Raw genomic sequence first — 16,402 nt, 5'->3', positions numbered from 1 at the left:
TGATTTGAGTCCGATGCTTGGACAGAGACAGATCAGGCAAGGGTAGCTAAGGTCAGGTAGTTTCCACGGGAAGTGGGCACATGCGATTATCGATGTCAAAACAGCTTCCTTTCTCGCTATCTTGGCAATAGGCTGACACTAACTGATAACAAGTCTTGCCTTTGTCTTTGACATTGACCCTCGATTATTCCAGAAAAATGTTTGTCAAACAGCTTCATCTCCCCGTGGCCGGTTTCTCTGCTGTTTATAGCGTGTTCGCGGTAGCTGTGATGGCAGGGCGTCCCTATCCGATGCTCCGTGATACGCAGTCTGCTGATCAGCATAGTAAGCACTGCTTCGCCTGTTGGGTGGATTCTTCTCTGCTGCTTCTTCCTGCATCGCTCCCCAGCCACCGGATCTCGTGAACACATCATTCCGATATTCCGTCCCGTCTCCCGGCGAGTAGACAAACTGGTCGCGCCTCTGCAGAGGAATGTGGTTGAACCGCCAGTCCCAAATAGCAGCGTAGCATCCACGATAGGACCCAAACGCCACAGCAGTCCCGATGACACTTCCAGCGACAATGTCGTACCAATTGTGAGCCTGGTCTACGGTGAGAGAGCATGCGATAAGTAAAGCGCCCAGAAGAGGCGCAAAAGTCAACGCAATCTTCCAGAGAGCTGGGCGGTAGTCTGCCCAGACCTTGAGTTTAGCATTTAGGTACAAGAAGAGATACACAAATCCGGCAAAGGCGGCCGTAGAGTGGCCTGAGGGGAAGGACGTCATTGCATTCTTGAGTTTGTCGCGGTCTGGTTGCGTGCAGACATCTACTGAGTACATGATCTGCTGGAAGCCGACGGCGTTTAGTCCTGTTGAATTGTTGCTGGCTGCTCGCGTGAGGTCGGGCATGCATACTGCCAGAAAGTAGGGGCGAAATCCGCCAATTAGCTGTTTGATTATGACTTGAATCAATGTGGCGAGTGATATGGAGAAAATTAGGCCGATGATGCCGTTATTCACGTCCCAGATGTTCCTCACACGAAACTGGGCGAGGAGAATGGCGGCGATTGGTATGGCGGCAGATAACAACGCCGACAACCAGGTTTCGATGATCCAACCGCGGTCGGGATATGCCCACTGGGGATATACAATATCTCCAGAGCCGTTGAAGGTGATAGGAAAGTTGCGTGTTGCGGCCAGGGGGGCATTGTAAATCTGCAACAACGCATCAGTTCTCGTTGCCGGTTTGTTACGTGATGTGGGATGTGTGACTTACGCCTAGAGCAGCGCCACCTATTGCCGACATGACAAATATATCAAACCAGACGATTTTTAGCCATGCTATGAAAAATTCCCACGAAGCCTTCACCGAACGGAGTGTGTCGCTAGTAAACTCAGGCAAGGGATCATGGCCGCCATGAATGCGTTGCATACGACTGCGCTGACGCATGCTGTAGATGCTAGCCAACGATTGTTGTTTAACTTGCCAAAAAGAAGCGTGACAGTGATTGTTCGCACTTGCCGGTCAAAGAAGGCGGAATGGCTGAGTTAAGCTAACGCAATGTCGATGCAAGGCAAGTCACAGTGCAGACCAGACATTCCGGAAGTGCAAAACAAGAGCTTGCCAGTGAGATCGCCATGTTCCTTGGGGGAAATGTGAATCAGAAGTATAAGAAGACGTTGCCAGCCGTCCAATGTTTTGACTTCTTCCTGTCACAGCTGACCTCGGCGACGCAGCGCACGGTAGGCGCGTTGTCTCTTCTGATACTACAACGGCCCAATTCAATCTCGCGTGCTTCTGTTTCGGCGTGTTCGATCCGATGAGCTTAGTCAGCCGCAGGACACTCGAGTGGACGAGAAAATGAGACGGACGGCTGCCAGAAAACTCTACACATGGCCAGCGGGTTCTTGGCATTCTAACGGGTTGACGGCGAGCAAAGTCGCCCGAGAGATTGCGGACTCGTAACTTCCCCTGTTTGGCGCTTGTAGACAATTCAAGCTCGATTGCAAGTTCACGAGTCAGCTCTCTCGCTTTCAAAACAATGCTCACATGGCGCAGAGCAGCTTGCTTCGGCACGCAATGGCGCACACCAGTCAACGAATTCCAAATGAACGCAGTGGGAAGTCTTCTTAAAGTTGCGGAATGAAGTGACAGCGAAGCTTCAGACTAGACGATCACAATCTTGTCAAAACCTCGGACGCGTAGATTCGGAAGCCTTCAATTGGTCATGCCTCGGTAGGCGGGCTCTTTATCGCAAGTTGTGATACTCAAGTCAAAGTCCATGAGGTAGGCAGGCTTACTTCGTTAGACAACTTTGTGATAGCTCCGAACTTTAATTGAAGCGCCTGACATTACGAAGAGCCATTCAGTTCAAGGTAGTAAGTCAATGCCATCAGTATGTGAGCCCGGCTGCCTTACTTGTGTTACGATCAATGGGGGGTCGTCATGATAGATCCAATCGTTTCTCGCAGATCAACATAGATCGAAGGAAATTCCCACACGGAGTTGAGATGTTGACATCAATCAATTCATATCTACATTATTAACAATAGCTCAATGCTTAGCAACATTAGTAATGGTACATGTAACGTAATCGGACTTGTCCTAGCCTGGACGACGTCTCATTCATCGTCCAGCTCAGCCAGGGCTACTGATGTAAACGTCAGACTTTGTTTTCAGGCTTCACCTCATACGTCGTTGTGACAACGATGCCTCCGTGCTGCCCGCTAGATTTTCTGGTGAGACTACCATCGCGACCACCATTTTGAGACCAGTTGGTTGAGTCGGACGGCTGGACAATCTGCTCCTCGCTAGAGTTGTTGTCTAGCTCCGTCATGTTGTATTTGTTATACCGTCTCTTCGCGGGCAATCCAGATCGATCTGCACTCTGACCTCCACCTCCTATAGTGACTAACTGATGACCGTATCTGTCACCTGAGCCGGGATACTTCTGGTTGGCTCCGCTGCTGCCCTTGGTAGACCTTAACCAATGTGAAGAAGAAAAGAGTGGTCTGATGCAAGCTGCGTTTACGGCGATAATTCCGACAAACTAAACAAAGAGATCATGTTAGTTCTTATTTGGAATCTCTGTACTGTTGAATTGAACTTGGCATCCAAGAAGTTTTAAAAGCACCTACAGTCTCTCTGATTGCCCAAATAGTGCTGACATTGATACCTTCGATGTCCTTGAGTGATAGGATGCAACGGAGCAGTGCGGCGATCATGACGAAGACGCCCGAGCAAAGTAGAAGCCCAATAGCAAGCTTCCGCTTGATGCTGAGCTTGACAGCCCACAAGAGTGGAAGTGGTATCGAGACAATGAGGAAATCCGTTCTGTTGTAGAGGCCTCGTCAGCAACAAGTATCGGAGCGGTAGTTTGATCGAAGTAGTTCACATACGAAATGTTGAGCACCACAAGGCTCAGGTAGTTCGCAACGGCCAGGGTACATTCATCTGATTCATCGTCAGTAATCCGATCGGTCTTCTTTGCCTCGAACTGGGGATGACGGACCTCCTGGATAAGGTACCACCTGCCAGTTTCTTTGTACAGGTGTACAGTGGCCCCAAATGACAATTATGACGCCAACGTAGCCTAGTCCTGTCGCTACCGCTGTCCACTTGACAATCTTTTGTTGTCGTGTAGCAAGCCTACACCATGTTGTTAGAGGTGAGATCAGCTTTCGTTGTCTGAAGACAAGGGGGTACACGAACGTGATGCGACTGAAGAAGAACAAGATGCAAGCTTTGAGACACCAAATGAGAGTTACATAAAAGTTCCAGCCTGCCAGCAGACACTTGGAACCAAACTCGAACTTGGCTATTTCCTCCGACGTCAACGTCGCGCCGATATCGTTCGTGATTCCGATGTTGGTTCCATTCTGGCCTATCAAGACACGACGCGTTAGAAAGGCAAGTATGTCAATGTTGACTCCAGAAGAATCCCAAGATTCTTACCTATAAGCTCCAACATGCAAAGCTCCAGCTTCAATGCATGAGGGTCAGCTATGGAACCCAGAGTCTGGATCATGAATGGCTTTGTTGGTTGTGTGTACTTACAGTCCAGAATATCAAGCACAAGATAGCAAAGTAGTCGTCACCTTGCCAGTTGAAGCCCACGATCTTCCATCGAGCAAAGATACGAAGAAGAATAACCAAGACACCGAGTCCATACTCTGTCCAAGCCTCAGTCTGAAAGGGGGTCGCCATTTTGCTGTATGGCGACTGGAAGAGGGGTAAGCCCGGACGGACGAGCAAGCAAAGAGACTTTCACTCAAGTAGACTCAGTTCATAAATGGGACCTGCTCAATCTGCACTCTGTCAAACTTGCCCAAGTCTAAGGCTGGTTCACGGGAATTCTCGGATTAAAAGCCGCATCCCCTGGCTTAGTTTCGTGTCTCCATTTACGTACGCCATAGCCCCCTATGTCTGGGCGAGGCTTGAATTCTCTTACCCTTGCCTGTGATGGACATCTGTATTACGAAAGAGCTCAAATCATTCTCGCAACGTGGGATTGAGACAATTTTGGTCCCTGCCTAGTTCCTATGAAAGTTCAACGGCCCTCCTTATCCCAACATGACCAACCGTGCCAACTCAATGCGATGATAGGGATCGGCAATCCGAAGTAGCTTGCGATTCTCGAACAAGCCCCGGTCAACGAACCCCAGCAGAAGTCGTGCGCTAGGCTGTCAAGTTACGCAACAGAGTGCCTTGAGGTCGAGGATCTCAGGATGACAAGGCCGTCTCTTGGCAACCGTTAGATTTTGGATTCCAAGCCTTCTTGTGCCGAGTAGGCGCGAGATAATAATGTGATCGGCCTGCTAGCAACAGTCTCATCCATGTCATTTGCCTACAAGAGCCGTGTTGATACCCTGGCTTCCAGCCAACCCTGATGACTGTCACTCATTAATTATGAGGCTCAAGGCTCATTCTGCATCAAGTCCGAAGGCTGTCTGGGATTTGCCGTTATGAGATAGCCCGAAAGGGCAAAACATTACCTGAAAATCTCCTCCTTTTCTCCTGTTCGGTCTGGCTACCTGAGTGTTGGCGCCTGTTTCGATCCAATGATACTTGATCTTGTCCATATGCCCATGCATAAGTCCCATGACAGTGTGGTACTCGGAACTGCAAGGTCGAACCGGAATTACATGGAACACAAATTCCTCTGGATCATCGGGAACAAATCATCGTACGAGGTGAACGCTGCCAAGCAAGCCCCCAAGAAAGAGGGGTAGGCTCGCAAGCCGATCAACCTTGCATGAGCGCCATGGATATATCCCCCTCACCCTAGGTGCCTAGTAGCCTCAAAGTCTTAGAGACGCACATTAACGTAGCAGAGAGTTGACAAAATGGGACGATGCAACTCTCTCATACTGGAACACAAGATAGCTTATGTATGCCTGGTAGGCCATTCTCTTTGATATCTTTGTTGGGCCTACTCTCGAAGTGAATTCCCCATGCACCCCTATCAACCGGGCACTGCCGATGAATACTGGCATTTCGTGATTTGATCCACATGTTTCTCGGCCCAATGGAGCTTGCCGCCAGAAAAAGAAGCCTGAGTAGCGCCTCTCCCGTCCGGCCCCATTTCCCGATGTTCTCAGCTCTGTCCCACCGCGATTTTCCCACGGGGGCCCCCGGGTTTGGCTAGGGACCCAAGCTCCAACTATTCGTAAAGCCACGACTAATTACAGGGTACTGTTACTTTCCGTCCGATCAGCCAGTTCCGACCGTAAGTACAATAAAACCGAGTTTGGGGACAGAGCATTTCTTCTCGAACAATTCAACATTTCCACAGACAAACGTTCATACTGGTAATTCAGAGTCGGCCCATTCGTGCTGATCCCTGACTGAAGTTCCCCGGTTGCGCCGCTGAAGATTCGGATGCAACTTAGCACGCCCAGTTGCTGTGCCGCACCCTGACTGGGTCGCTGAGGTGGAGATATTTTGATTGAATGAATCGCTGTACCAACGCCGAGCAAAGATCGTCGGGTTCGCAGGGTCCAAATTTTCTCCAACGGTCCGAATTAGGCCCCGGTATCAGGGCTCCCATGGAACCCAAGCCCTTCAGGATGCTGCTTCTCAAGTTCCAACAAGTCCTACCTCCTGCATACACGCACTGCCCGCAATTCTTTCTACCAGATTTTAATTGGATGTACGTAAGAGAGTGATCTTCATTCGGTGCTCGTCGATGCCTAAGGTAGTACAGTAGTGCCGCATAATGACCCAGTTGAACTCCCTCCTCGAAACGGTATCATTGCAAGCACAGGGACCCCAGACTGACAAGGGCTCAATTTGGAACATATGCCTACACAAAATGCATGCGGTCGTAAATATCCACACAAAATCATTCACTCTCCTGTCTTCTTATCAGATGTTGAGCTGCGGATACAACTCCGCCACCAGCAGCTTCATCTTGGGCCTTTGGAAACCCCGGGTAGCAAGCCAACTGGTATACATGCATGGATCCTAATACCGGACCCTGCATAGCACGGTAGAAGACCTCCTAGTTGTGGACGGTCGCGTTACCTTCTTCGGCTTTCGAGTGGCACTTGGCAGCGGCGCTGACTTCCTAAAGCTGTACTACTGATGTTGGGTGCGTTCCCCCGCATGTAGACTTCAGACGTAGCTTGAGGCGTGTGTGAGAGGTGTGGCGGTCGAGGAAGAATCCCGGAATTATTGTCGGAATTGCCAGTCAGTGTCCTAATACAAGAGCACCAGTCCGGGCTCCATGGGCTATCCTGTGACATACCATCCATCTCTCTCGTACCATCAAACGCTATTCCCCACGAGCTCAGACTTACAGTGCAGCTATCATCAACATGGGATCTTTACCGCAAGAGATTGTTTACGACTTCATCGTATGCGGGTAAGTCTCTTGTCACAAAACATACTCTTGTATACCTAAGCTGGTGGCTAACATCAAATCCTCAAGCGGGGGTACCTCCGGCTGCGTCGTTGCGAGCCGCCTTGCTGAGGTTCCCGGCGTGAATGTTCTAGTCATTGAAGCTGGTGAACACAATGAGAATCTCGAAAATGTTCACATGACTGGAGGGTAAGCAATCATTTCGGACGAGAGAGTTGGCAACGAGCTGACATTCTAATCTCCACTATAGATGGTCGCAGCTATTCGATAAGGAAACCGACTGGAACGTCATCAGTGAGAAGAAGCCTTCAGTCAATAATCGACAGGTCAAACTGAGCCGTGGAAAGTTCCTTGGCGGCTGCTCTGGCTGCAACGGCACTCTATGCATTCGCGGTGCTAAGCAAGATTACGACGACTGGGGAGTTGAGGGCTGGACGGGTGATGAAGTTTTCAAATACATTCGAAAGGTCAGTGATAGGCCCCGGCCCCCCGGAAACTTTCTACCCTCAGCAATGAACATTCCTACTTCAGCTTCCAGTTTGCGGTATCTTTTCAAGTCGCTAATCTTTTGCGAAATATAGGCAGAGAACTTTCACGGAAAATCTTGGTTCAAAGCCTCCAACGACCATGGTACCAACGGCCACCTCAACATCGAACCACACGACCTGGCTCCTATTTCGAACCTCATCATGGACTCCATGGTATCAAAAGGACTGCCACTAGACCATGACATGTTCTCCCACGGAAACAATCCCCATGGATGTGGACATGCGACCAGAACAGTCCACAAGGGCTTGAGGACCACTGCCGCAGACTTCGTCACAAAGGAAAACAAGAAGGACAATCTTCACCTTCTCGTTGAGACCCATGTCGAAAAGGTTATCATTGAGAAGGTGGACGGTGAGCTAAGGGCAACAGGTGTTAAGGTCGTCAAGGCCGACGGCTCCGTTGCCGAGATCAAGGCCCGCAAGGAAGTCATTGTCAGTGGTGGCGCGTACTGCAGTCCCAACATCCTCAACCGGTCTGGTATCGGGGCCGAGGCCGAGCTCGACAGTTTCGGCATTCCGGCACTGGTCGACTTGCCCGGCGTCGGCAAGAACCTCATGGACCATCTTGTAAGTATCCCCAAACTCTGCATTTGAAGGGATGTCGCTAATATGTCCTGCCTCAAGATTGTCTTCATGTTCTACGAAACTGAAAAGGCTGGCCTGACCAACGACCACCATGTCTACCACGGCGACAATTTCGCAAAGACATACGCACTCTGGAAGGACCAACAAGCAGGCTTCCTGTCCACATTCCCCTTTGGAGCATTTGCCTACGCACGTCTGGACGAGCGCCTCGCCGACTCAGACCTCTGGAAGAATGCCCCCAGGCAACCTGGCCGTGACCCAATGGGCCTCACACCCAAGCAGCCAAACATTGAGTTCTTCACCACTGAGTGCTACGGTGGTCCGAAGCAGTACGACCAGTTCCCGACCGACGGCAAGTACGCCTTCAGCATGATTGCAGAACTCTTCGGGCCTCGGTCTCGCGGTACGGTTGCGCTTCGCGACACCGATGCCAAGTCTGTCCCCGTTGTGGACCCGAATTACCTCTCTGATCCTTTAGATGTAGAGGTTCTGGCTGAGGCATGCCGCTTCGGTAATGAGATCATCATGGAAGGTACAGGAACCAAGGACATCGTAAAGGGGTCTTGGCCTAGCGATTTGGTGCACCACAAGCACACCACTCGCGAGGACTGGATACCCTATGTCCGGGACAATGCAACGACCTGTAAGTTTTCCTGATTCGACTTATTCACAGCTTGCTGACCATTTGTCTGTTCCGTAGGTTACCATGCTGCGGGAACCTGTGCGATGGGCAACTCGTCTGATCCCAAGGCGGTTGTCGATCCAACACTCACAGTGAAGGGTGTCAAGGGCCTTCGAGTTGCTGACTGCAGCATTATGCCCATTCTCCACGGCGGTCATACCCAGATGCCTGCATATGGAATTGGAGAAAAGGCGGCTGACCTAATCAAGGCGGCATGGAAGCTTTGAGCGATCACTACCCTAGGCATAAGAAAGTAGCAAGCAACGTGTAGAGTTCCTGTAATTGAAGAATGTATCAAAGGGCGTCATTCGTACCCGCCAGCCTACTCTTTCTTGAACACTGGCATCCATTCCAGAGGAGCATCAATCTCGATCCATTTTCCACCCTCATACGTGTCTGACTTCCCCTCGAGGAGTGGTTTCCACTTGCCTCCTGCTTCCAGCTCGGGAAGATAGACCTTGATGCTCCTCTGCTCCGGTTTCAGCACCGGACACACCAAGTATTTGCTGCCAAACATGTACTGCTGACCAATTTTCCAAGTCTCCTGATCCTTCGGAAACTCGTAGAAGAGCGTTCGCATCACAGGCGTACCCTTTTCGTGCGCCTCCTTCATCAGCGAGCGCGTGTAGTCACGCAATTCCTCTCGGAGGAACATGTACTTCTTGCAAATCTCATAGACCTCAGGCCCATACGACCAAACTTCATTCGGTGCGCCGCTGCGGCAAGTCGCGCCTCCTGTTGTACCATGCTGAGGCTGCTCAGGCTCGCGACATCCATGGAGGCGGAAGACGGGACAGAAAGCACCCCATTGGAACCACCGGACAAACAGCTCGCGGAACTTTTCATCTCCCGGGTCTCCGCCGTGGAAGCCGCCAATATCAGTCGTCCACCATGGAAGACCGCAAAGACCCATGTGTAAACCAGCTGCGACCTGGTTACGCAGACTTCCCCAGGACGAAGCAATATCGCCGCTCCAAACCAGGGCACCGTACTTCTGGCTTCCTGCCCATGCACATCGGATGAGGTTGACAATGTCTTTTTGCCCTTCGGCTTCCATGCCCTCGTGGAAGGCCTTTGCATACTCGACGGGGTAGATGTTACCGATCGAGACGTTGGATCCCAGGTGATAGCGGTACGTGTCGAAATCGTAAACTGTGTATTCGGGTTCGGCCTCGTCCAGCCAGAAGACACGGATGCCCTTGTCGTAATAGTTTTTCTTGGCCTTCTTCCATACGTAGTCCCTTGCTCCGGGGTTGGTGGCGTCAAAATGCGTCGTGTCGCCTTGGAAGTTCATGGCAATCCTGATACCCCTGTCAGATTGAATGAGGTACCCCTTCTCCACCATCTCATCCCAATTCTCAGACTTGTGGTCAACGGTAGGCCAGATGGAAACCATCAATTCGATCTTGAGCTCTTGTAGCTCCTTGATCATGGCATCTGGGTCGGGCCAGTACGTCGGGTCGAATTTCCACTCTCCCTGAAGCGGCCAGTGGAAGAAGTCAATGACAATGAGGTCAATAGGCAACTCGCGTTTTCTATACTCGCGCGCAACTTCCAAGAGTTCTTCCTGCGTTTGGTATCGCAGCTTACATTGCCAAAACCCGAGACCGTACTCTGGCATCATGGGGACCTTGCCCGTGGCGTCGGCGTACGCCTCGACGATTTCGGAAGGGGAATCGCCAGCAACGATCCAGTAGTCGAGGGCCCGGGTTGACTTGGCCTCGAAACTCATTATGTTACGGCCCAGAATCGCTCTGCCGACTGACGGGTTATTCCACAAAAGGCCGTAACCCAGCGAAGACACGGCGAAGGGGACGCTAGCCTGGGAATTCCTGTGGGCGAGCTCGAGGTCGTGGCCCTTGAGATCCAGGAATGGCTGTTGGTACTGTCCCATCCCAAAGAGCTTTTCCTCCACATCGACGCTTTCGAATCTCGCAGTGAGGTGATAGTCGTTGCTGTTGACAATGGCCAAGAACTCGCGCGCCTCGACGTCGAGGGCGCTGCACTTGGGGTCCAGGACATCCCGTCGGTGGCGCGAGTATTCCTCGAGCAGCAGCTCGCCCTTTGAGTTCCACATCATGAGCTTGCCGCCGCTGGTTATGGAAGCCTTGATCTTGCCGTTGGTGATTGTACCGGCCTTGTCATCAATGGTGATTTTGACATCTGATTTCTTGGGCTTGAGCAAAGCCCAGTCTTCAAAAGGCATGTCACGAGCCTTGGTAGCCCGGACTCGGAAGGAGTCTACGCCCCATGGTTCGACCCAGACTCTCTCTGCGTCGTAGGTGTAGACGAGCTTACCATTCTGCTCTTGGAGACCCATGATGTTCTTGTTCTTGTAGACGAATCACAGCTGACAGGATGATGCTTTAGTGATCGGGAGGTGTAGGCGAAACGCTTGAATAGTAATGTTCAAGCACAGGATAGGATGGGTGAGGGGTGGCTTTCCATCCGTCGGATGCTTCTTCTTGTACATGTAGGATGCAGAGCAGGACTATGCGTGACCTAAGGTAGCAAAAGACTATCCCCGACTGCGGAGTTGCTCCTGTTGCCATGAGGCGATGGATGAAAATCGCAGGCCACAACGGTGCCACGACAAAAGCCAGATGACATGCCGCGCCTCCAATTGACCACTCGGATGACGTGAAGACCGCCGTGTCCACTGCGGCCATCGGGATGCCCCGCATCTGCCGGATTGAGGGGAAGTTGGGGGTCATGTTTGGGGTCATTCAGTGATGCTACGAATGATCCGCCCCCGCGGACACGAAGGTGGATAAACAAAGTTGAAGATAGTTTTAGATGGTGATTAGGCTATTCGGGGAAGCAACAAGTGCAAACTCTAATATGGCTGAAGATCAATGTTCCACATGGCTCTTCGGCTGGAATAATCAATGACAACAGCTGTATGCATACATAGTACATGGAGGCTGGATCGCCTGTCCATCCTTCAACGGGTATCATTCCTCAATCGTTCTTCGACATCTGATCCATAGCTCAAACAGGTACCAGGCCCCTCCATTACTTATGTTTCGTAGCGAAAGACTCTCTCGTGTTGACTCTGTCAATATCGTACGGGTTTCCATCGTAAGACTTTCGGCGCGTCGAGGCTAGGCTCATCGTCCGTCGTGTGTGATGCGTGCTCTGGCGGTGCATGGACGACCGATCGTCAGAAGATGATGCTTCCGAGTCGACAGTATCGCTCGCCACTGCTTCCTGTTCGCCGCTCAATTCCGGCTCCTTGTCCGAAGACGAGGTATCTTCCTCCCGCAATCGCGCCATGAAAGCCTCCGATTGTGCAGCAAACTTGCAGCGGGCTCGGATCTTCGAGCCGTATTTGTAGAACAAGAACGGGAACGGAACGCAAGCAAGTGCCAGGAATGCGGGAATCGACGATGCCCAGTTCGTCCCGAGATCCTTGTACATGTACGTCGTGAACAAGGGGAACGCTGCGCCGAAGCAGCTACGGATGACGGAATTTGCAGCGAGCACACTCGCCGCGAAGATGGTGTAGGCATCGATGAGGTAGTTCATGACGCTCAAGAAGAGCAGCACCATTCCGAATCCGAACGGGACGCCGGCGGCGATGCTCACCATCCAGTGGATGTCGGAGTTATTGGTCCAAGCAAACCAGAACAGACCGATGGGAATCGCCACGCCTCCGACCATGGCTGATGGGAGACGGGTTTCCGGAGGAGCGAATCCGCCGTTCCTCTCCTGTACTCGCTTATACCGGCCGTTCTCGGGTAGTGTGTAGATGATGGCGAAAACCATGCCCACCATGATGCCAAGGAAGGCAAGTCCACCAATTCCCTGTGACCATCCTCGTTCTTGTTGATAGACGATAGGGAACGCCGCAAATAGCATGTAGAGAGTTCCGTAAATGATGGCCATGTAAAGCGACAGGAGCAAGACGATGGGCTCGCGGAACAGCAGAATCCAAGGTCTCGACAACGCCGTCTTAAATGACTCTGACAAGCTGATCTTGCCCTGCTCGTGTTCAATCTTGCTGACATAAACCTTGCCAGTCATCTTGGAAAGCTTCGCAGCTCGCCGCCGAAGCAGATACGGCGCGTAGGTCTCCGGGACGAGTGCCGTACCCAGAAGCCAAAGGGTCCCAGAAAACGCAGCCAAGAAACCCATGACCCAACGCCAGCCCGCCGCGGCCCCGAGAAATCCACCGATGATGGGCCCCAAAACAGGCCCGAGGAACGGCGCGGCCGCGAATAACGCCATCGCTAAGCCTCTGTCGGCGGCCGGGAACATGTCGGCGATGACACCGCCCGAGTTGGCGAGTGGAGACGAGCCAAAGGCGCCGGCGAAGAAGCGGAGGACGATGAGGGTCGTGGCCGAGTTGGCACCGGCTGCGCCAGCGTTGAATGCCGTCAGGATGGCATACGTGCCTAAGAAGAGCGACTGGCGTCCGAAGAGTTCACTCAGCGGTGCCCATAGTAACGGTCCAATGGCAAATCCGAGAACGAAAAGGGAGACGCCTAGGGTTGCGACTTCTTGCGAGATGCCGAATTCGATGATAATTTGGCGTATACCGCCTGTGTAGGCTGACGAGAGCAGTGCTACTGCTAACGTGGTCAACGACACCATGAATGTGACGAACCATTTCGTCGCTTTGCTGAAGAGCATTGGGTTCCTAGGATCGTTGGGAATCCATTGCACCAAGAATGGGTCTGCCTCTGTACCGGAACCGGGATATCGATAGTCGGCTACTTCCTGTGTTATCCCTGCTTGGTCGGTGACTTTGCGCCAGTATGGTATCTTTGTGTGGACAGGAGGCTCGCCAACATCGTTGGCTGCCTTTTCTTGCGCCATCACGAGCTCGAAATGGTGATAGACGCGTCGAAGAAACTTGTGGGTACACACCTGGAGGGATAGTCGAGAGAAGAGGAGCAAGAAAGGTGAGCCAAGTGAGAGCGGCGGACGGATATGCCAATAGAGCAGATGCCAAGAGCAAACGACGAGGGGGACAAGGGGGGAAATAAGCCGGAGACGAATTGTATTTGTAGGGTAGCCGGGCGGGAAGAAAAGCACACACACAACCAACAGCACCAGGAATGACGAAATATACAGGATCACAGGGTCCGAGATAAAACGGCTTACGGGCGGGAATGGGAACCGAATGGTGCTGAAATCCGTTTTACCGTGCCCACCATACGCGCCGCTCCGGGTGGCTTCGCCTGTCGGATCGATCAGTTGTCTGCATTGCATACGCATATACGGTGCACATCTTCGAGATCTAGTTTCCATCGCATCCCGTAATTGCCGAGACGAACACCCGGGTCGCCATGTTCCTACTTTGAATGACTCCTTTCCAGTCCAGCGCACTGGATAAAGACTCCGTACATGCGTGGCACTGCAGGCCTGGTGCTTTGAAATCATGGTGACGACAGAGATGTTGTGCTGGTGCGCCCTTCTTCGAGTCTTTGCCGGTAGCTGGTGGGACAGCCCGGCTCCGGCTAGGCTTAACTCCGTCCTCTAACGCGCAGAGGTGTGGTCCGGCAGCGCAGTCTCCCGCCGTGTGTTCATAAAGTTATGCAATTCCGCACTCGAAAGACGCTTCAGGTTGTATTTCTCTCTCGAATAGGCACATGTAACCACCCCTGAATCTCACACGCTCATTCCGTTGAGGTGGTGATAGGAGCCTGGTATTATATTGCCTCCTTCGTGTTTCGGAAGGACCCTGAAATAGATGAGATAGGAACTTGCAGATTTACGAGAGATACACGGTTGCATGCATCCAGGCGGCAGGGTAGCTTGACGTTGGCAATCTTCATCTAGTCATCGTCTATTATGTCTAACTCTAATACCACAGACCACCAAAACACAGTAATAAAGGATGCGACTGTCTAGAATTGGTAAAAGGAAGTTCATCTGAGTCTTACACAAAACCAGACTTGTCATTGACATTGATGGGCATTTCTTTTTAGAGTTTTCCCCGCGGATGCTACGTCTGCCAACCCCGCTGCGGCTTGCGGGGACAGCCCGGCTACCGTAGTTTTGGAACACTAGGTGGTTGAACATGAAAATCCGTCTGCGTATGCATTCAGCTATCAGAATCTTTCCTCTTTCTACGTGTTATCCTCTCCTCTCTCTCCGATCCGCATCGCGTCGGAGCAAGCTTGTGGAAGATTCAAGAAGGAATGTGCTGTCGAGATGACGCCCATCCCAAATCGGTTGTTTTGATGCACAAATAAACCGGTGCGACTCAGCAAGTCATGGACCGGCAGATTCATAAATGTGAATAAGACCCGCTTTTCTGGAACGGCCTCCCTCCGGCCTGTTTGCATAACTCGCGGGCTGCTGTTCGGAGTCGTGGCGGGGTTTAGGACATCCTAACGCCAGGAGTCTGGCATGAGGTGCAGTAGTGAGTCAACACTAGGCAAGGATGTCGAATCTTGCAAATTTCAAAGGATGCGTTTCCCTAGTCGTTGGATATACCTTGATTTCTAGTGCATGCGACACGCACGGCGTACGTGAGATTGCAACTTCGCTTCTAGAAACCATGTCCACCTTGCAGAGAATTCCCATAACATATATGTTTACGTGTACTTCGTATACTCAGGTCACATTCAGCAAAGTTCCGTCACTTTTTTGAATCCACTTTCAGCTTCACTCCAAAGATTGAGTTTCATTTTCAGGCCGATGGGAGCAGACTATCTCGAAGTATAACCTCCATCAACCATCAGCGCAGACCCAGTCACAAACGAACTCCTGCCACCAGCCAAGTATAAAACACCATCGGCAATCTCCTTTGGGCTTCCCATCCTCTGCATCGGTACCGCGGTCGAAACTCTCTCCTCCATCGCCTTCAACACCTCGGGGTTCTTAGTCGTCATTGGCGTCTCGGTGTATCCAGGGCAAATGGCATTAATTCGCAAGCCCTGGTTGGCGTAGTCCTCGGACGCAGTGCGGGTCAGACCGATGACAGCATGCTTCGTCGTCGTGTATGCCGTAGAGAGTGTGATGCCCACAACACCCTGGATGGAGCCAAAGTTGACAATTGACCCCTTTTGCAAAGGCCTGCCGTCAATTGTCGACAAAATTGGCTCTTGCTTCAACATAATCTGCGCCGCTGCTCTCAGGACGTAAAATGTTCCGTTAATGTTCACGTCCAGAACCCGTTGCCAGTCTTCCGTCTTGGCGAACGCGGCGCCGCCCTGGTGCTTGATGGCGATGCCAGCGGCGTTAACAACGTAGTCCAGCCTGTCGAACTTGGCGGCGGCTTCGTTGACGACCTTGATGACTTCCCCCTCGTTGGCAATGTTGATGGGATATGTGAGCAACTCAATCTTGCGATCTTTCCCAAACTCGGCTTCGATTTCCTCTTTAACGGTCTTGAGTGCGTCTGCGTTGAGATCTAGTAATGCGATACCCGCGGAACCTTCTTGGGCGAAACCGCGAGCACATGCTCTGCCGATGCCTGAACCTGCGCCTGTAACCAATGCAAAGCCGGGAACGTCCATGTTGATTTACGGGTTTAATGGAAAGTAAATTGCACAAGATTTTGGTGTCTGTGATTGAGAAAGCTTGAGATGAAGAATTTCATGCAGTTTGCTTATGATGATGCGCTCACAGTACGTTGTTGGCATCCTCAATAAGTAGTCCATCATCGCTATGTTGCGCCTCTAGTGTTCCGGGTAACGGGTGTGGCTTTCCATTGACGATCAGGTAGGACTTTCCCCATTTGAATCGGGTGTGCCTCGACTCCACTTCCGGCGACCAACTCCCCCGCCCGG

General features: G+C 51.8%; 6 protein-coding genes across 6 annotated transcripts; 1 reads left to right on the top strand and 5 right to left on the bottom strand.

The window, feature by feature from the left end:
- Positions 1-204: 204 nt before the first annotated feature.
- Positions 205-1,442, bottom strand: BDP81DRAFT_381663 (PAP2 superfamily protein; the record flags this gene model as incomplete). Its single annotated transcript, XM_060586892.1, has 2 exons — positions 1,256-1,442; positions 205-1,194 (listed from the first exon to the last, which is right to left on the bottom strand). The coding sequence occupies exons 1-2, from the start codon at positions 1,427-1,429 to the stop codon at positions 205-207; spliced, it is 1,164 nt and encodes a 387-aa protein (XP_060441084.1). The 5' UTR covers positions 1,430-1,442.
- Positions 1,443-2,531: 1,089 nt separating this feature from the next.
- Positions 2,532-4,186, bottom strand: BDP81DRAFT_499420 (uncharacterized protein; the record flags this gene model as incomplete). Its single annotated transcript, XM_060595487.1, has 7 exons — positions 2,532-3,029; positions 3,118-3,313; positions 3,379-3,433; positions 3,492-3,628; positions 3,692-3,863; positions 3,935-3,962; positions 4,037-4,186. 7 exons carry the CDS (start codon positions 4,184-4,186, stop codon positions 2,643-2,645), a joined length of 1,125 nt encoding a protein of 374 aa, XP_060441083.1. The 3' UTR covers positions 2,532-2,642.
- Positions 4,187-6,798: 2,612 nt separating this feature from the next.
- Positions 6,799-8,884, top strand: BDP81DRAFT_464077 (GMC oxidoreductase; the record flags this gene model as incomplete). Its single annotated transcript, XM_060594110.1, has 6 exons — positions 6,799-6,845; positions 6,912-7,031; positions 7,093-7,309; positions 7,424-7,957; positions 8,015-8,618; positions 8,676-8,884. The coding sequence occupies 6 exons, from the start codon at positions 6,799-6,801 to the stop codon at positions 8,882-8,884; spliced, it is 1,731 nt and encodes a 576-aa protein (XP_060441082.1).
- Positions 8,885-8,979: 95 nt separating this feature from the next.
- On the bottom strand, positions 8,980-10,977 carry BDP81DRAFT_464076 (family 31 glycosyl hydrolase; the record flags this gene model as incomplete). Its single annotated transcript, XM_060594109.1, has 1 exon — positions 8,980-10,977. The coding sequence occupies one exon, from the start codon at positions 10,975-10,977 to the stop codon at positions 8,980-8,982; it is 1,998 nt and encodes a 665-aa protein (XP_060441081.1).
- A 412-nt stretch (positions 10,978-11,389) lies between these two features.
- On the bottom strand, positions 11,390-13,663 carry BDP81DRAFT_436111 (major facilitator superfamily transporter). Its single transcript, XM_060591103.1, has one exon. The coding sequence runs from the start codon at positions 13,476-13,478 to the stop codon at positions 11,673-11,675; it is 1,806 nt and encodes a 601-aa protein (XP_060441080.1). The 5' UTR covers positions 13,479-13,663; the 3' UTR covers positions 11,390-11,672.
- Positions 13,664-15,220: 1,557 nt separating this feature from the next.
- On the bottom strand, positions 15,221-16,197 carry BDP81DRAFT_436110 (oxidoreductase). Its single transcript, XM_060591102.1, has one exon. It carries the CDS (start codon positions 16,127-16,129, stop codon positions 15,320-15,322), a length of 810 nt encoding a protein of 269 aa, XP_060441079.1. The 5' UTR covers positions 16,130-16,197; the 3' UTR covers positions 15,221-15,319.
- Positions 16,198-16,402: the final 205 nt, after the last annotated feature.

This window comes from Colletotrichum phormii, assembly GCF_030913505.1.
Source record: "Colletotrichum phormii strain CBS 102054 chromosome Unknown BDP81scaffold_21, whole genome shotgun sequence".
NCBI lineage: Eukaryota > Fungi > Ascomycota > Sordariomycetes > Glomerellales > Glomerellaceae > Colletotrichum > Colletotrichum phormii.
The sequence above is the reverse complement of the archived record's forward strand: the minus strand, read 5'-3'. Positions and strand labels throughout refer to the sequence as shown.

Bases quoted from the DNA above. Each gene is read 5' to 3' on its own strand.
- BDP81DRAFT_436111 (XM_060591103.1), bottom strand. From the start codon at position 13,478: ATGGCGCAAGAAAAGGCAGCCAACGATGTTGGCGAGCCTCCTGTCCAC.
- BDP81DRAFT_436110 (XM_060591102.1), bottom strand. From the start codon at position 16,129: ATGGACGTTCCCGGCTTTGCATTGGTTACAGGCGCAGGTTCAGGCATC.